Source organism: Anser anser, assembly GCF_964211835.1.
Source record: "Anser anser genome assembly, chromosome: 2".
NCBI lineage: Eukaryota > Metazoa > Chordata > Aves > Anseriformes > Anatidae > Anser > Anser anser.
Genome location: NC_139721.1, coordinates 74,048,947 through 74,069,864, shown reverse-complemented (window position 1 = coordinate 74,069,864; position 20,918 = coordinate 74,048,947). Strand labels below are relative to the sequence as shown.

The window sequence follows — 20,918 nt, the reverse complement described above, 5'->3', positions numbered from 1 at the left end:
CATCCAAACCTACAAAGGTACTAAAATTTTATATCTTTGCCATTAAGAGCAAAAGCCCATTCTAATTAGTCTCCAGCAAGGTTCATCATAATCATGATAATTTATCTTTTGACAGGATTAAAATATTTTGATGTTGTGATTCATCAAGTAAGATGCAGAGTTGTGTTTTTCTCCACAGATTCCTGAATGTTGTTAAGAAACAGGGGATACATATTTATGTTTTCACTGGTGCTGGTATTAGTAGATCCTCCATTTAATGCATTTACATTGTGTCTAAATTAGTAATCATATATTTAGTTCTCTTAACCAGAAACATAGAAAACCACTAAGGGGTAAGCCATTCTGTAATGCAGAACCTTTTAAAAACTTTTTTCAAAACTAAAATTTTCTCTTTTTAATTAAGTAGCTTAATTTTGACAGGTCTTTTCTGTAAATGTAAATCAGCATCATTGAATGTTGGATTAGATGTTGGAATAAATAGGATAGATTTAGTGTCATTATGGGTAATGAGACACCCTTGCAATCAAGCTTGTTTCTTAGCAATGAATGCAATTTCAAGTAATGCCATACAGCTACAAAGAGATGGCCAAAGTCTCTGAAATCAGAATCACTTTATATTTTTACCTGTACTGTCTTTAAACTTCCTAGTCTTTAATAGGCTTTGGTTTTCTGGCTTTTGTTGTTTAGACAATGCATGTGTACATGTATACAGACATGTAAAGAATACATAGCAATGTTTCTCTGTCTCTTTCAAGACTAATGCCCCTCTAATATTGAATGTGTTGAACACTGTATGGTTTTGAAGTATATCGCCTCAGAGCAGGGTCTACTAAATGTATAGGGGAGGTAAACCTGCTAAGAATTAGTTCTCATAGATCTGTCCTCCTGTGTTTGTTCATCCATGCACATTTAGAGCAGTGAAGCATGGGTGGCAGCACAAATCTCAGAGAAAGGGACAAAAAGCTTGCACTGAGTATGGGTGGTACCATGTTAAGTGATGACAGTGAAGAGATTCAAACTCATTTACCAATAGAGTAAAAGATGTGTGCTTGTCTTGAAGACTTTATATCACAAGGGTGAAAACCAGGGCTGTATTTTTTACATAACTTTTTTTTCCCTTTTTTTTTTCTTTTAAACAGATCTGAAATGGATATACTGTCTGCTAGCTCTGAAGGCGTTCTTATCGGCTATTGTCCACAGCACGATGCCCTGGATGAACTTTTAACGGGTCGGGAGCATCTTTATTATTACTGCATACTGCGCGGAATTCCAAAACAACTTATCTGTAAGGTAAGTCCAGAACAGATTTGCAGGTAGAGCTACAGCCAGGTTGGTCAGTGGAGTTTATGAAAAAAGGGTGCTTTTTTTACATGTGAGAATATCCAATATTTCATCTTAACAGTGTTAGTAATAAGGTTTTTCATTATGCTAATTTATCTAAACAATACATATTTTCTTCTGTCTAATGCTAGTTCAAACACAATAACATCACTGAGGATAATGAAATATCACTTATGTAAATACAATCTCTGATACACAAATTCTAAAGGAAATGAAATTTATGAATGATTCAATACCTTCGTTGTCACATGTAGAGGACTGGGAGGGAGCACCAAATGTGCCAGGTCATGCATCTTTTCTTCAGAGATGGAATTATACTTGGAAGAAATTGAAATCTGTTGAATTTCTATGTAAAGAAACTAAGCATCTGGGTGCCGAGGCCAAGTGGCAGCTGTCAGCACTCTGCTGGTAAAAGCTTTAACCTTCACAAGACAGTGGCTGCATTCAAATTGCCTGCTGGGAGCAGTCCCTAAAATATTCCTGGATTTGTCTGAGGAGAAGAGGCCAAACCTGTGGCAAGAAATAGTTTAACAACTTACTAAACTTACTTGCAAAGGCTATTATAATATCTGGCAATGTCACTTGGGAGTTTTTGGATTTACTGATACGGATGTGGCTGTTCTGAGCAACAAACAGCTCTGTCTCTTTTTTTTTTTTTTTTTTTTCTGTAAAGAGCCTCACCAGTCAACTCATACTAGAAATTACATACTAAATGGTTATAGTATAAAATTTATTTTTTTCTATCTCCACTGATGGAAGTTTCTGATATGGCCTGTTCTTAAGCAGTTCAGTCTCTTGTGCATCTCTATTTACAAGTGAAAACTGAAGCGTGATATGAAATCAAGGCCATTCGTGCTGTATAGATTGGTTCCACATAACTGTTAGGTCTGTATGGTATCCCAGATTGTCCTTGTAACTTCCACAAGGCTGTCTGTCTTCCTTTTCCTTTTCCCAGAAGCAAAACTGTATGTAACTGAAATCTCTTTTCTACCTACCTACCTACCTACTGTCTTCTTGCTTACTGCCTCAGGGTTCACCAAGTGGTTTATTGTCAGTTCCTTGTCTGTGTATTGAGTCTGCTGTCTTGTTTCTTTGCAGCTTTTCCCCCAGCAGCTAGGTACTATTTGAGAAAAATGTCTGTCTCCAGCAATGGGACACTGAATATTCAGAAATAACTGCTATCTTGCCCCAGTAATAGCATCAGGGCAGGCAATATCTTGAACATTTCCTTAAGCTAATCAGTTGGGTGTTGCTGGATCAGAGTTTACAGGATATGAAAGATTCTTACAAGTCTTTGCACCTTCTACTGTGCTATCTCCTTAATAGACCCTGGCTGGACATTAGCTTATTGTTTTGACAGTATACTTCTTGCAGGCTTCTTAGAAATCATGCTGCAGTCTTTTACTTAGTTGTTTGCTGATCTTAACGCGTCATCGGTATTTTTTGCTTCAGAGTACTGGCAGAATACTGCAAACATGAATATGTTTCCTTTTATCTAAAGGAAATATATTAAGGGCTAATTGTTAATGTACTAGCCTTCTCAACTATAATTATGTGTTTTGTCCATTAACTGGCAGATCTAACAGTTGGGCTAAAAGCCTATCATAACTAGCATTTGTTATCGTGGTGCTTTAAAAGAAACATAGGTGGCAACAGATTGTGGCACCTCTCCTAGAGCTGTGTAGTCATTCAAAACGATGCTAGTAAATATTCATACCTCTTACAGAAGTTATTGAATACTATTGATCCTCAGTGCAATTTAAAATGGGAATCAAAGTTTGATTGTTTAATTACACAGCAGTGTTCTTTAAAGTGCTGTAAACATGGCTTTTAAGCTTTTTTTCTTATCATTTTCAGAAGTACAATATATTCTTATAACACGTATGTCCAAATGGTACACCATGTGCTATAAATGAAGCAGTTTTTAAGACATCTTAAGAAGAGTGTGAGGTTCAGAAAAGCACTTGAATGATAGAAGTACCTGGTTTTAAATAAATTTCAGGCGACTCACTAAACTCACAGACTTAGGGTCTTATACATACATGTTGCTCTCAGCAAGTGCACCCTGGAGTATAGAGGAAACATATTCTCCCTTTGTGAATAGACTGAATAGCACATAAAGTGGGGCAGATGGTGACCATCTCAGAAAGGAATGGAGTTGCAATGAGCCTATGATGTAGGTTTCCAGCAACAGATGCTTTGGAGACAGCTAGGCCGTCTGGATAAGGAGCAGGATCAGGAGCTAGTGTGGAGCCTCGAGAATGGAGATGGATTTGTGGTGTGCCTAAGGATCTGCATTTCATAAATAACCTGTCCCATGCGGTATTGAACTCATCTCAGGTGCCTGGGAAATTTTCCAGATTGCAATGAGCAGGATGATACTAACAGCTTTCTACGCTGTGCCTGCAGGGGGTCTCTCTGCATGTGCATATGTAAATGAACACCACTGTAATTGCTATCTCCTGTCTGCATTTGGTGAGGAGCCACAAGGATAACCTGGCTTCCTATACCTCCTCTAAAATGAGAATTTTTCTCTCTCTTTGAAATATCTGGCCTTCATAAAACCCCTTGCAAATGCAGAAGTATTGATGAATAATTGCTGTACCTAAGAGCTTCCACTTTGTATTCAGCTCCATCTATTCTCTGGGTAATTAGTACACAGATACTCCAATGGCTGCTCTCAAAACCATATGGGGAACAGTTCCTCAAGAGGAGTAGTAACTCACATACTGTTCCTGATTCAAGTGGGTTAAAATCAATTATGTGTTGTTTAGAGATGAGTTACGTTACTGTGGTGCACTGAGGGAAGATAACTGTCAATCTTCTGACTATCCTGAACCTTACATGATCTAGGTGCTGCCTCTTGTGCCTTAGTTTCACATCTGTGATATAGAGACCGTTCTTCCTTTCAGCTGTCGTTGTTTTTGGTCTACATAGATGACAGAGCAGACTTTGTTGCCATATGCTTGCAATCAAGGCATCAAAGGCCTCCTGCAAATATTATTTAGCTACTCCGGTTTACCTTCATCAGCAACTGAAGTACAGCTATCTCAGAGGAAAACAAATGTTTTTGTCAGTGGGCCCTTCCAGCAGCGTGGCATTGCTGTGAAGTGCTGAACAGCTGCTGTGCTTCAACCCAGAAATGGCTGGTGCCTGGAGAAAGTGTGCATTTTAGTTGCCTATGAAGAAAATAAGGCCTGAGAATGCTTTGGAAGAGCAACTGTATGTAAATGTAAACTGTTATTTTCTCATTCCCTCCTGCCTATGATATGGTGTTCCAAGCTTGCCTCAGAATGCTTACATGTGAGTGTTGATACTAGTGCACACACACACACACATGTATATTCTAGAGAGTACATGGTTTTGATTACTATGTAGAAAGCAACATACATTCGTTTCATTTTTTAATAAATTAGCAAGCTGGCAGGTGAGTTACTGGATGCCTTGCTACTGAAGAAATCCACTGAAGCACTAACTTCAAAGATCAAATCCTTTTGCTAGACAGATTTATCAACAGCAGGAGTTAAGTGCCTGACATAAAGTTGAGTGCACTTAATGTTCCAAAACAGTAATTAACTGAATGGGAAAGGAGGAGGAAAACGGGTCATTTGCTATCAATGTTAAGTTTCATGGAACGTGAAGTTTTACTTTACTTCCTAAAGCTGCTCTGAAACTTTCTTTTTTTTTTATGCAAAACTGGTAAGTTGGAAGTAGAGCTTGTGGTCTATTTAGACATATGCTGGTTTAACGTAGTATTTTAATAGTTATTTTTATTTCTTTAATATATCAAGTTTCAGCATCTCAGTTTGTTCCAGAAGACTGCATACAGTTTGTTAAAAAAAAAAAAGTCAAATACTAATACAGCATTAATTGACACATTCCATTTGCATTAAAACTTATGCATTGCAGATCTCAAAACAAGCTTCACCAGGCCTTCAGAGGCAACTTCTTGCTGTGCCAATGTGATTTCTTTTTAAGTTCACTCTCCAGGAAGATTTTTGCACTGACTCTGGAGCCTCATCGACTTGCTTATGTGTTCTATTCTAGCGCTGCTGGAAACAGGAACATGTAAAAGCAGTTACTCTTTCCATGCACAAAGCTTTCGTGCTTGTTTTTTAAGACTCCAAGCAGAATTAGAGTGTACAGTTTTATTATCTGGGATAACGAACTATTTCCCCTTAGAACTTTGACCATGAGATACTTTCCTAATGAAGAAATCTAACAATTTGGGGTTTATTCTGAAGCAGAATGAATACTGTTTTGCGTGGATTTGATGCTTGATTGTTACTTAGGATATTTAATCTGTATGGCATTCAGATTTACTCAGAACCTGACAGATAGAACAACTTTTTTTGGAAGTGTATAGCTTTTTCAAGTGACTCTAGAATTCATCTTATGCTTATTATTTCTGTTAGGTCTGACACAAACTTTCAGTATTTTCAGTCAGGTTTGCTTTTCGATGGTTTTGTTCACAATAAAATAACAAAGAGTTGCACGTTATGTTTATTTTGTCAGAATTATGCAAAATTAATAAGCTGGTGCTTACAGCTTTTTAACTCAGGATAGACACACTACATTTCTAGACTTCTAATTGAGGCCTCTCTAACTCAATCCATTTTTTCCAGAAAACATACTAGCTGATCACTCTCAGTACTACTTAATGTTTTACTTGAATATTAATGGTAACTTTGGAGGACAGTGGAAAATAATTAGCATTGTGGGTTACATAATTCGTATCATTTACTGATTTTCAGAGAGGTAGATGTACCTCTTGGTTTCCTGGTGGATAGAAGGCACCATGCCTACTTTAATCTTTACTCTTAGAAATATTAACGTGTGCAAAAGTTCAAGTTACCTTGCTGTGGTGTTTTCACCCAGCTGGACAGCAGAACTCCACCACAACCACTCTCTCACTCCCCCTCCTCAGAGGAAGAGGTGGAGAAAATACAATAGAAAAGGCTCAAGGGTTGAGATAAGGACAGAGAGATGATTCACCAATTACTGTCGCAGGCAAAACAGACTTAACGTAGGGAGATTAATGTCATTTATTGCTTGTCACTAAGAGACTAGAGAAGTGGGAAACTAAAAGCAAACTAAAACCACCCTCACCCCATCCTCCCTCTTCCACCTCCCCTCCCCAAGCGGTGCAGGGGAATGGGGGCTGCGGTCAGTCCTCACACAGCAGTTCTGCCCCCCCCCCCCAGTCTGCTCTCCCAGAGGCCCAACCAACATTGCTCCCTGGCTCAGCTCTGACCAGCAGCAGGTCCCTTTTGGAGCCGGCTGGAGCTGGCTCTGATCTGACATGGGGCAGCTGCTGGGCTCTGCTCACAGAGGCCACCCTGCAGCCCCCCTGCTACCACAACCTTGCCAATATACTTGCTGCCTTTTCTGGAATGCAAGTAGTCTTCAGGAAATGCAGAAAGTATTCAGGGATTTGGCTTAGATTTTACAGATTCAAGGACTTATTCCAATGAGTATTCCAAAGTTGAGGGAACTATTAAATTAATCTGGAAAAAAAACAAAACAAACAAAGCAAACAAAAAAACCCCTTTTTTTTTAGATATTAGACTTGGTTAGGGAAAAATAAATCAGTTTAAGGAATGTTGGAAAATAGGGAAATTGTTATCTTAAAAATATAAATTCTGTTATCTGGAGGGGGGGAAGAGAAAGGGAGGAAAGATTAAATTCATGACTACAGGCATGAGTAGATGTAAAACATCTTTATGGTTCAAATGCACTCACAAAATATATATTTGCATATAACTGTGTCTTTTCATTTGGCCTCAGTGTTACCAACTTGCTAAGTAAATTGATGTATCTCCTCACTCTTCACTGCTGAAAGTAATTGAAACCAGAAATAGAACATCATGACGAATATGACAAGGAGGGAGAGAAGGTGATTGTGGATATATCTCATATTCACTAAAGGAAGGAAACCATTAGAATTGTAAATGTCTTGCATAATTGTGTGTATCTGAAGATTTGTCACATGTCCAATTCTGGATTTCACTTAAAGTCGTTTAAGAGGGATTTTCATTTTTACTTTATGGTACACTATGATGCAAACCAGAAGACACCACTGGTTATACAGATAAATGAAGTTATAATGAAGATGTGCAGGCTCTTCCACACTATATCTAATGTATAATATATCTACTTTCATTCAGATGACATTTTCATTATCATTTAGGTCACTTTAGAATCATAGAATCCATAGAATGGTGAAGGGTCTGGAGGGCAAGATATATGAGGAGTGGCTGATGTCACTTGATTTATTCAACCCAGAGCAGAGGAGACTGAAAGGAGACCTCTTTGCAGTCTTACAGCTTCCTCATGAGGGGGAGTGGAGGGGCAGGCACTGATCTCTTTTCTCTGGTGACCAGCAATAGGACCTGAGGAAACATCTTGAAGCTGTGACAGGGGTGGTTCAGGCTGGGTGTTACGAAAAGGTTCTGCACCTGGAGGGTGGTCAGGCACTGGGACAGGCTCCCCAGGGCCGTGGTCACAGCACTGAGCCTGCTGGAGTTCAAGAAGCATTTGGACAACACTCTCAGACATGTGGTCTGATTTTTTGGGTGATCCTTTGGGGACCCAGGAGTTGGACTCGATGATCCTTGTGAGTCCCTTCCAACTCAGGATATTCTATGATTCTGTGATTCGTAGGAGGATAATCCTCTCGTCACTAACATGCATGCGTTTCCAGTGGTAGCAACGTTAAATCAGCTTAGTAGAGTGGATAAGCAGTTTACCATGTGCTTTAGAGGTATTTATTTTACAGGCTGCTTGAGTGTATAAGAAGACCTATGTTTGAAAGATAAAACAACAGCAAAAACACAAACCAAACCAAACAAACACAACAACAAAAACAAAAGACTCTCAGCTGTTATAATTAAGTTTAGGCTTTCAACTGTTTCTAAAGCCACAGAATATTTGAGTTTGCAGCACTTGTACTGGTATACAGCAATAGTGTCTAAAGGAAAGCAAAACACTATGAATTACGTCTGAAACAGCAGAAGATGTGAACTTTTCAGTATAAAATTGCTTTTGGATGGTTTGATGGTTGTCGATTAAGTGTTTTTTTTTGAATGTAGGTTTTGTCTGAGAACATCCACTGCTCTCAGGTTATACAATAAGGTACACAGAACACAAGTGACTTTGGAATACCAGTGCCAGTGTCTATGCTAGAGCATTCCAGATTCCTACCACTGCAGCATCATTCCTGCCTACAAAGAACTACCTCTTGGAGATGTCTTTTATTTTTATGCATACTACTGAAAATTTTGCTAGAAGGGTCATGAATATCTTGAGTATTGTCTCCTAAGGAAATTGCATAAAGTTCTCATGAAAATGATTGTTTATGGCAGTTTACTTGAAATGGATAGTGAATATTCACAATATTGTTGATTGATATATTGTTTTCTGTTGGATTTTCTAAATTAACTCAACACTGGCCATCTGATATGACTAATCCTTCCAGTATTTGCTTTTTGCTGAAAGTAGCACAGAGGGAGCAAAAATAATGCATAATACTGTAGTGGATGCTCTGGTGTTGGATCTGAGACATGAGTTAGAACATCATGCAAGTACTTGTTACAAGAATCCCCTGGTTGTGCTACATCTAGCATAAAGGCAGATTGGCTATAGTAGAAATCTGATCACCTGATGATGACAGAGCCATCCAGCAGCATGCCACTAAACACATAGTGTTTTGCAGGGTGTCTGTTAGTGCTGAGTAGAAGACTCCTACATGTTTTTGCATGAGGTCTCTGGATGGTCTAGCAGTGATAGTTGATATAGGTGGAACAAGGCTCTTGGTACACTTGAAGTTCTTTAGCAGCAGTATTTGAGGGAGCCTTGTACATTAGGATTGTCTGACTGGTAGAGAAGAAAGGCCATAGAGGATATAAACATTGTCTCCTGCTGCACTCTTGTGCATGACCAGCGTAGATCAGAAATACTTATTTAAGCAATTACACCCAAGAGCTGGGTCTAATTTGCCCTTCCCCTTTATTCCAAAGGTTTGCTAATTTAATCCTAAATTACCTTTTGTCTTTAAGAAACTCTAAATGTTTGATCCATGACTTGCTTTTCTGGCATTACCATTTTTGTAGCTGATGTAGAATTTTATTTCCTGAATTTCAGTCACTGAGGCGTTTGATCAGGTGAATACTGGAGAACTAAGTGAAATGAGGAACATTTTAGATCATTGAGCTGCTAAACCAAAGTGAATGCAAATGACTGTTACAAGGAATGACAAAGGCAAATTTTTTATATAAGAAAATCCTTATTCTTTGTGGGGAGGAAAAGGGTCCCAAAGTAGCTTTTTGTGCACCTCTATGATTCAGAAGTAATAATATGCAGCAAATGGGGGTAAATAAGGAAATAACTTGTATGTTTGCTTTTAATCTGCACGAGCAGGGTATTTAAATGCTGCCTTATTTGGCTTGTCTTTGTTGACTTTCAAATTTCTAAACTGCAGGTAGCAGAAGACCTTGTCAACCGGTTGCATCTCAATGCCCATGTTGACAAACTAGTGAGAACATACAGTGCTGGCACAAAGAGAAAGCTCTCTACTGCTGTGGCTTTAGTTGGTAAACCCCAAATACTTTTACTGGTGAGTAGAGGCAGTACTGCGGCTACTTTGGAAACATGATAAATGCATTGAATTTCCTTGTCTTGCGTGTTGCTTTAATAACAATCAGGTAGTTTTCTGGTCAGTCAAGAAGTAATTGATACACAAATGATCAACTGTCCTGTTTGCTTTGCTGTATGAACATTTAATTTTATTCACCAGTGCTTCCAAATCACAATCTGACGTTGTTTTTCCTTTTTTCTTCTTTTCCTTGGGGCAATGGGATGGGCAAGGAAAAAGGACCCCAAACAAGTACAAATGCAATTATAGCATCCCATGACCCAAATAGATAAATAATTTATATTGATTTCTTTATGTAGAAGATAAAAAAAAATGCTGTAAAATACATTAATGATGTATGTATTCTTTACTTTGTATATAACATGAGAAAAATATATATGAACAATTCTACTGGCTGTCTCGAGAAGGAAGATTCTGATTTTAGTGAGTAATTTGGTGCTGGCGTTACTAATTACCTGTCTTTTTGAGGATTTTCATATTCCTTTCTTCATCATGCTTCATAAATTTGTCTGGTTTTTATGGTTTTATTGGATTCACTAATCAAACTAATAATCCTGAATGGTATTAAATTGAATTACGTGTTGTCTTGGTGCCCACATTCTACCATTCATTTAGGCTTGAAACTAGCCTTTCCAGCATAAACAATGTCTTTTGTATTGAAGATCACGGAATTACAAAGCTATGGGAATTTTGTACTGTTTTCTTTTTCTCATCACTACATATTTTTTTCACTAGAGATGAGACCACTCTTCCTCCAACCTTGGGTGGGAAGATCTCAACCAGTTCAGTGGTTGAATCAGCCTTTCAGAATTGTCAGGAGGACGTGATTTGTTCCCCAGAGTTGAGAGGGCAAATAGTACTTCTAGTCATAGATCACAGACTAAGTAGAAAAATATAAAATTGGTGTTGTTATAGGGTTTATATTTCCAAAGCTGTGTACGTTTTGAAAATGAGACATATTTTGTTTCTTCTGGCTTCGTAATGTTGACTCACTTCTGAGTTGAATGATTTTATTTACATTTTATGCTTAAACTGACACTGGTTCAGTTAGTAAAAGGAGATAATCTTAATTCAGTGCTTTTTTCCTGATCTTAGAAAATGCTCCAACTGTTTTTTAATGTTTTTATGACAGCTTGCTACTGCAAGTAGCCATACCTTGAGGGCAGATGCTATTGCATATGTAATGACAAAAGGAAAGAAATGTATAAACATGTCAAACACTTTAAAAGATTTGGTTGGTTTTAAAAAAGCTATCTGATTTTAAGGGAGCTGCTCAGTATTTTAAAAAAATTCTCCCTTTTTTTTTTTTGTCTGAGAAGCAAAAGCACCAATGTAAACTACTGTATCTGCTTCCATCTTGCATCCAGGATTGTAGCTATTAATTTAGGTGATAGCCGTAGTTTTTTTTATCATTATTATTATTATATTTCATTTTCAGTTTTGCTGCTTTTTATCTTTGTTTTGTTACCCCTCTACAGTTAAGAGGCTGAACCGAATTCCTTTTCACCTTTGTTGTTGGTAGCTTAGCACCACAATCAGCATCAGACAGGATGCTTTGTTTGCTTTGTTTCTTGATAACTCTGCTTACAATTTTCAGCTAGGAGTCCCTGCTGCAAATACATTAGCCAAGCCCATGCTATCCTAATTTGGTATGTCATGAAGGTGCTGACAGCCCTCATGAAATTGTACAGTATTAAAATTAACATAGAGTTTAAAGAGTTAAGGAGTTAAAGAGACTTCTCGCTAGTTTTGTTGTGACAGAGAATAGCTTTAGACAATAAGATACCATTCCTTATGTTTCTATGAGTAGAAGAGGTCAAAATTTGATCTACTGAGGACAGCAGGATTAGATAGGAAGGGGAAATGTAGTCTTTGTAGCTTTGCTTCTTTCTCCGTGGAAGCCATCTGAGTTGGAAACAGGAAAAGTCAGAGAGTTTGCATTGGGCAGCACTGATTGGGTCATTATTTAATTCTGTGGATTCTTTCCGTCATGGGCGGGAGTTTTTCTAAAGGGACTCTAGGAGTAACAGCTGGAGGATGTAGAGTCCAAACATACTGTCCATGCCTTGTATGGGGTGAGCAGTAGCAAGCAGCTGTGAGTTACAGGAGTTCTTCAGCACTTGTTTGTGCTCATGGCAGCTATGCATGTAGGGGAACAGACACAAACCAAAACCTTGCAGAATGTATATATATACATATATATATATTACATATATATACACACACACATATACACGTCTCTTGAATAAAAAAAATGCATTTTATAAATATAGAAATGAAGTTAAATGTACTAACACAAAAAACTGATCAGGGTGTCTTTTCAGTTATCTCTCCAAACCATAGTTTTTAAAAAGAGACAAATATGTACTGTTACTGTGAATTCTGTCCATGCTGGGCTGGAAGTCTGCTGTCTTTTTCCTATACTGCTGTATCATTATTTTCATTTTTCCCATAGGATGAGCCCAGTTCCGGGATGGATCCTTGCTCTAAACGCTACCTTTGGAAAACCATTCTGAAGGAAGTTCAGGATGGCTGTGCAGTTGTGCTGACATCCCACAGGTGCGACCCTTATTACAGCAGCAAGCATATTCCTATTCTCCTTCCTGACTTGCTCTTAACTGAGGGCAGAGGAGCATATTCTGAAGGCATATTCACTCTTTTTTCACTCTCATATTCACTATTTTTGGTATCTTATGGCAACTCCTTCCTGCTCATGAAAGTTGAACTTACATAAATCATAAATATTTTCCATATACATTTTTCAAGGATTAGATTGTGGCTTAAGGAGGCTACAGGCAGAAAGATGATGCAGTGATTCTTCCCTTTTCTATGCTCTTTCCATTCAATGTTGCAGCATCTCTTCTTGTTCGGAACAAAAGTTATCCTTTTGCAGTTGCCCACTTTACAAATCCTTAGAAACATGGGAGTGGAAAGCCCTTTTCTGATTTTATTAATGATTTTGTTTTGCATGAGTGTATTGAAGGAGAATGCTATAGTATGCTAAAGACAGATACCTCAGCTATTCTCTGTATCCACTGCTGGAAATGGAAGGATTGACCCTGTCTTCTTGGAAGCGTCTATCTTGTCAATTCTTTGGTATGCTTATTGGTGCATCATTGTATTGGGGAAAACATCAGAACTGTTTTTTAATGTCTATAGTAGAATGGAATAAATTACATGTTCCCCTAGGGAATATAGTATAGTCAGTATAATTATATATAAAATGTCTTTGATTGAAGGTCATGAAAACATGCCCAGAAAGGACAAAAAATGATTAATCAAAACAGCAACACGATGTTTTGGCCAAATGAAATTTGAAAGGTAAATGAATCAATAACAGAATGTAGCAAAACTTCCTTATAGGTTTGCTGGGTGTTAAAATTTTCAGATGTTCTCAAAACGTCTATTTGTTGTCCCTGTACATGTGTGTGCGACATTATTGCTGAAAAAAATGCATTCAGAAGTTTCAAGAATTCTGTTCATGGAAACTGAATCTTCAAAAGCACATACCTGTATTTGATCCCCAAGTGTTTACCAGCTCACTCATTAGGGAACAGAAGTTACACAGTGTGAATTAAATCATCTTCAGTAAAGTTTGCTTTAACTTTCCAGTCCATAGTAAGAACCCTCTGTTGTCAAACACCAGCTAAACAGAAGAGATGTGTGGTCTCATTATTAATATGCTGTGAACAGAATAAATAAATAAATAAATCCATCAAATAAATTGTAACTAATTGCTCATTTAGCTCCACAAATTAATGACTTCTGGCTGAAGCAGTTATAAGTACAGTGATAGTGTACACATCTCGTTTCTAATTAATCAGACATTGTTGTGCCAGGTTGGATGAAGGAGAAATTATTTTATACTATTTGCTGAAGGCCATTGGAGATTTATTTGAGATTATTCTCTTGAAGGCTGCTTCATAAGTAAAATATTCCTTCTTATGAAATGAATCTTTATGCATATCAGCAAGTAAATGCACTGAGGTATAGAGATGGTTTCCTGTGTAAAGATTGGCTTTTGAGACCTATTTACTTCTTTTTCAGAAAAAATGTGCAACTTCTGTTTTGAGGCAGGAGAGGAATGTGGTTGTATTGACTGTCCATACAGGCCTAAATTTGTGTTATTTTGTCCTAACTGGGAACTGTTATGCCAAGAGGAGCATTATGACACTACATGCCAAAATGACTCAGCTAACTTCCTGCTTTGTGGGAAAATGCGTTAGCTGTTTCCCCATCTCTCTTAAACATAGTGGCTTGTGGTTTGGCAGTTTTCACCCTATTCCTGTCCCATTTTAAGAAAATTATTCCTAGGAGGGTACTTAATCTCCCTGCTCACTCAGTAAATACTATAATTTGGACTGCTGTATGGCTGAGGCATTCAAGAAGACTTTTTAGCTTTCTCAGAGGCAATGGGGAAGTAAGCACAGTGAATTGCAAGAACATCAAACAACTTCGACTTCTCTTTGAGAAGTCAACTCTTTGATGAATATGTCCTGACTGATGTCCTGTCTGAAGCAATACTTTGGAAGAAATGCTTACATAATTCTGTGTAATATGTAGAAAGGCCGCATATCTGCCCTAAGCTTTACAAGTCAAAGTTATTCTTTATCATCTGAAGCAGCCATATCTAACAGAATCATGCTTTTCTATTCAGTTACTATTCCATGTCCTAAATTCTGGTTGGACTATAGTGTATTGCATCTTCTTCTGTCCTGAAGTCAGGCTAAGGGTAACTTTCGTTTTTAAGGAGATATATTTTGCAAGAGGCGAGCTGTGCAAACTTCATTTTTCTCCCTCCATCCCTTTGCTTAAAATGACCACAAACATGTTTTACAGGGAATAACGGCCTCACACTCAGTGGCATTTCTGAGACTGCCTACCAAGTGTGTGGCTGTAGTAATAAAACCTTTGTATCATAGCTAGATTGGTTAAATTAGTTATGGACTAAAACCATAAACTCAGTTTTGAGGCTCTTTTCTAGCTGTCATGTGGTAATTATATTTTGGTATGAACCAATGAGGGCTACAATTTCAACTGTTGCCTTTAAAACCAAAGGTTTTGTTGTACCTATTTTTTCAGCTGTTCAGATTACTTCCATTTTAATTAAAGGTAGGTATAAATAGCGTTCTCTGTTTTCACTTGTCTTCTTTTAACCCCTTTTTCTTTTCTCCACCATGTTTTGTAGTATGGAAGAATGTGAAGCCCTTTGCACACGGCTTGCTATTATGGTGAATGGAAGCTTCAAGTGTCTTGGTTCTCCCCAGCACATTAAAAACAGGTATTATATATCAACATTGAATCTTCTGCAGATACCTTCAGTCTCAGAACTGGCTAGATATTTGGTAGTGCCAAGGCATAAATACTTATGACTGCTAAGCACATCTTTTCCTGCCATCACTAAAGTTAAAAAAGGAGCCAATTAGGATATCTCAGCAAGCTAAATTGACATATGGCATTACTAAAATGCTTTGTAGTCTTCACTGGTAATTGAAGAAGACAGATCTGTATCTAAATGAAGCACTTCTGCACTCAACCTGAGAAATGCATTGTGAGATTTCAACATTCTGTGATATAATGGGATACCCTTTAGTTCCTTGTGATAATTTTTCGTAAGAGAAAGAAGCACTTAACAGGTCAGCACAGTAAGGCAATGCATTTTGAACCATTACTGTCTCCTAACAAATTCACTGGTAATTTTAGATATTTATGCTATAGTTTTCTGCTTTCTTTTCCTGGTGTGGATGAGCATCTCTTCTACTTCAACTCTGCTCATAAGTTAATTTAACATCTGTTTATGGGGATGTTTATTTAGAGGATGGGCTGAATTGACCATGAAGAAAACAGGACCAGAAGTGGAAGGCAGACCTGCTGCAACTTAGAGATAGAACATTTACATTCAGTGATAAGTAGAACTTTTATGGCATCCAGACAGCCGGCTGTGTAATGGCATTGCTCATTTACAAGCTGCAAGGCCACAATGGTTTGTACCAGCTCAGCATTTAGCACTCTTGAGTACAGATACACTTGACAATGTAAACAAGCTCTACAGAAACTGTGCTATGTTATGGGTATAAAGCACTCTGTAGTCTCATACAACTTTTTGTCCCTTGAGGGCACTTCTGGCTTTCTGTCCTTTGGATAGAACTGTAGGCCCTTGCTTCTCAGCTGCATTAGCATGGCAGGCCTGAATCATGTTTACCTTAATGTACTCTTTCCTTCCAAGTTTTTTTTTTGTTTTTGCTTTTTTTTTCTTTTTTTTTTTTTTTAACAGCAAAATAGACCTTCAGACCTGTGAACAGGATGGTGAAAAGAACTGAGGTCTGCTTCCATATTTGTGCTTGTTCTGTGTGGTCATATTCATGTTTGCATGCCATTCAGAGTAGTTACCTCAGTTTCTGGAGGCAGGAGAAGCCCTCCAGGAGTTTCCAGTTCTTTTGTTTCTAGCTCTTTTTCTTTGCTATCTAGTACATTTTGGCCAAATTTCAAAGCATAGAAAGGTCTATTGTCCCACTAGCTGAAGTAGTTTAGTAGGACTGCAGGCGCCCTTATTCCTTTTGTAGTAAGAGACAGATGTCTGTAGAAGACAATGTAGACCTCGGGCAGGTAAAAATGCTTTTTGAAGATGTGCATGTCCCCTGAAAAGGGAAAACAGTATTACTAGGTTCTTAGGCACTTCAGTTGAGCGTGTAAGATAGCTATGATAAATGTGGGCATTCTCTCTCTCTCTTTTTTCTTTTTTTTTTTTTAAATATTTCAGATCCTCTGGAGGGTGTACGTGTCTCTGTCTCCTCAGCTTGACCATGTGGGGGGAACATTCCACAAAGTTTAGGTTCACCATTATCCTCTCAGTGACTTTGTCACTGTTTTGCCCCTCCTGATGCTTCCTTTAGCAGCATCTTTTCATCCAGCTTTTTTTGGAAGTAAGAAATCCTAAACATACTCATAATTACACACCATATTCATATAAATAGGACATTTCTTGATTTTTTCTATCCTCTCTCTCTAGATACTCTTTCAGGTGGAGAGAGCTGCTGGGGTTGTTCAGCCTGGAGAAGAGAAGGCTCTGGGGAGACCTCACTGCAGCCTTCCAGTACCTAAGGGGGGCCTATGGGAAAGCTGGGGAGGGACTCTTTGTCAGGGAGCGTGGTGATAGGACGAGGAGTAATGGTTTTAAACTAAAGAGAGGAACTTTAGATTAGATATTAGGAAGAAATTCTTTACTATGAGCATGGTGAGGCACTGGAGCAGTTTGCCCAGAGAAGCTGTGGATGCCCCCTCCCTTGAAGTATTTAAGGCCAGGCTGGATGGGGCTTTGAGCAGCCTGGTCTGGTGGGAGGTGTCCCTGGCTATGGCAGGGGGTTGGAATCAGATGGCTTTTAAGGTCCCTTTCAACCCAAACCATTCTGTGATTCTATAATATACCTCTTTCAGATCACAGTAAAAAATTCAGTGCAGAAGAATAAACTATGTGACATGCTGGAAGAATACTCAAATTAATTCTAAGAACATCAAGACATTCACAGATCAGCCATTCACAAGTCAATGCTGTATCAGCTCCTCTTTTAAACTCTCCAAACCAAGTTCAAGATGAGAATGTTTGGTAGGCATATTCATAGTAATTATTTTTTAAATCTATCTCTCTATATATAAAACAAAAACACTATGTACTAAGATTACATACTACCAGCAGGTTTGTGTTTCTTGTATTGCCATGACTTCAAAGCAAATCAGTAGCATTCATGTGGGTTAATATGTGCACTGGACACCTGTATCACTGAAGCTTTCAATTGAAACTGTGTAGGTGAAGCTGCACGAAGATTTTCATTTAAGGCAAGACAAAAATCCCTTTAACTTCTAGCTTGTTGATTGATTTAGTCTCCAAATTTTCCACACCTATTGTTCAGGAACATATTGAATTTTTCTAAAACTTTAAAACCTTTTATTAGGATAAAATAATCACTAGCTTTACCAAAGGATTTAATTAAAATTATACAGTTGTCTGAATTCTCTCTGACTGCCTAATTCATTTTCTTGGCTCTGAGAGCAAAAACAACTGTAGAGACCGTAGTCTTAAAACCTCATATACAAGCAGCTGTTAAAGCTGCTTTTTTTTTTATTTATTTATTTTTAAATTAAATGTACAGTAAAGAGATTTCCATGCTTTCTTTGGAAAACTTTTGATAAGTGCTGGTGAGAAGCCAAAAAATGTCCTTGTATTGCTATTATTATGTTACTCTAGTTTCCAGTCTTCCCTCCAGACAGACCTACTGACTGTGGTTTTCTTCACTTGTCCATACAGTACTCCATCATAGACTTCAGGTTACCACACACCTAATAAATATGGTCATTGTTAAGGGTTTAAGAAGTCTAGTACCTCTGTATAATTCACCTTCCAAACCTATCTTCGGACAATTTCCAGATATGCTACCATGTGCCTGTCTTGCAGAGGACTTCTCCATCTGCACGAGAGAAGCAGGATTCCTTTACTTACTACTCCAAACCATTGAAATAATTAAGATTTAAATTATTGTAATTGTCATTTTCTCACTTTCCACTCCATCTGTGATTATCCTTATCGTCCTGAAAAATGTCCAGGACCTGAAAGAGTTTATCCTTCCTTCCCATTTTCCTTCCCTCCCTGTGATATGTATATGATAGTCCTGTCATATACTCTCATACGGAGCAAAACTTTTTTCCTTCTAAAATGATAAACCATAAACATTTCTAAATCTTTTCTTTGTAAAAAAGTCTGCCAGCTGAAGAACACTTTCCTTAACAGCCGTATCCACTGGTATGATTGCTGGTTAATTCTTTTTTTTCAGTGTTTACCTGCATTAACACAGTCTAGTGTATTTGTCCCTGCCACCTTCTCAGAGTAAAAAACCCCATTGCTTTACATTTTGTTTAACAAAACTCTTTCATGAAGCAAAGTAAGTGAAATAAAAGCACAAGAAAAACTAATTTTCCTGCACCTGATTTGATCTAAATTACTCATACTATAGAAATTGTTTCTTGATGATGCTTTTGTGTGTTATGTATGTGGATTAATCATACTGGCAGTATACTTAATATTAACAAGCAGGAATTGTACCAAAAGAAATTCATGGGGGCCATCATTATAGATTATTATGGTTTTCTGTTGTGTTAGATTTTACAACTCATGATTTTTTATTTTTCTCTTATTTATAAGCAGCTGTTGATATCTTTGGTCTATCTTCAATTTGTTCTACAAATTAGATTGAACAAATACTTAAAAATCAATTACAGGTAACCTAATCTAGCTTTGACTGGATAAAAGAAAGAAATGTAAACACTGTATGAACATTTAAACCAGAGCACTTTCATAGAGGTTTTATTTATGATAGAATGAGTCCTAGATTTTAAGAAATTACTGCGGAAGCACATTTTAATTTAACATGTGATAGTATTAAAGTCTTAGGATTTTTTTTTCCTCTTTTATATGTAGCTACATTCACTAAAATTACATTTTTCTTCTCTTTGTGGGGATTCTGTCTGTCTTGATGGAAACCATCAGAATTGTTTTATTTGCTTTTCCTTTAGTACCATTCCAGTTATAACTAAATGGTTAGTTATGATTGCCTTTTTGATGGATGTTTGATGAAGTCTTAATGGGTCTTCCTTGGAGCCCTGTTAAATTTCCTTCTTTGCTGTGGTGGGAAGTTTCAAGGATTCAGCTTTCTTTCTCAGTACACTTTCAGCCCTCGGCAGATGCAAAAGACCATAGTCTTGGACTGAATACAGGTTTGTCAGATGGCAGTACAAAATTCTGCTATGAAGGCTATGAGTGAGCTCCAGGAAGATGCTAATGTGCTTTTTAATGTGCATAAAAGCTTCATAGGGATATAAAAAGTGACACATGCTGCTTCTAATGTGTGAGACTTTTTTAATTTTTCCAGCTCTTGTGCAAGCCTGTTACCAAGTGCTCACCCAAAAATGTCTCCTCTCCACAATTGAAGGTATTTTAGATTTTATTCCCAACTGTTGAGCCCTGACTATGTTTATCTGTTTAAACATTTAAAGTACACTCAAATGTTTCTCAGTAGTATGAGTATTAGACTTCTTTAGAAGAGCTCTTTTTTTTTTTTTTTTTTTTTTTGCAGGTGGCAAATTTCTGAATAAGGCCAAAAGAGGTGTTAGCCAGGAAGAATGAATTGAAGAGTAATTTCCAAAAAGTTAGCATCTTAGTTCTAGATATAGTTTGTATGAGATAGATGTGTTAACAGTTGTGCCTATTAAAACAGAATTTCAGTTGACTCCTGCCAACTGAGTCAATTACTCTAAACTGTGAATGGATTACATCTAAACGATCTCTCCAGTATTCTCCATTATACTTAATGTTTTTTTTAAAAAATCACAGAAGCATTTCCATGTTAGGTACAGCTGGCCAATCCTATGGGAACAACATTTTGAGTACCATTCTTCATTTTAGGGCCATCTGGACAGACTTCTTTTAGCTGAAAAATCCATACCAATTTTTCAAGTGCTGGACACACATCAAGTCATTGTTCAAATTGTATCAGCAAGCAATCTGATTAAATTACCCAGCAATTAATCCATTTGTTATAGCAGTTAGAATGGAAGATGTGTTGCCAAGCTATTTACACTTTACATTTTTTTAGAAGGTTGATTAAGAATATTTTATTGCTTTTCTCAAGATAACTCGCATGTGGATTTCTTAAATGGAAAAAAAAAGGTTTAAGTTTAAAGATCTCATGAATATTTCAGCCGTCATTGGACAGTGTGTTATCATACTAACAGGAATATTTGCAGTGACTTTCTTACATAAAATGTAGAAGTGATGATATTCAAAAATATGATTTTTATTCCTGTTGATAGACAACATAAATTCCTTTTGTACATGAAAAACGTATTAAGGCAGTAGATGCATAAATGTGTATTC

At 37.4% G+C, this 20,918-nt stretch overlaps 1 protein-coding gene across 1 annotated transcript in view; it reads left to right on the top strand.

Moving 5' to 3' along the window:
• ABCA13 (ATP binding cassette subfamily A member 13) overlaps window positions 1-20,918 on the top strand; it is a 181,285-nt gene that overhangs the window by 148,012 nt on the left and 12,355 nt on the right. The window contains exons 50-53 of the mRNA XM_083822790.1: window positions 1,140-1,290; window positions 9,821-9,955; window positions 12,450-12,553; window positions 15,183-15,275. Of these exons, the coding sequence (XP_083678916.1) occupies window positions 1,140-1,290; window positions 9,821-9,955; window positions 12,450-12,553; window positions 15,183-15,275 (483 nt within the window). The remainder of the gene's footprint in view (window positions 1-1,139; window positions 1,291-9,820; window positions 9,956-12,449; window positions 12,554-15,182; window positions 15,276-20,918) is intronic.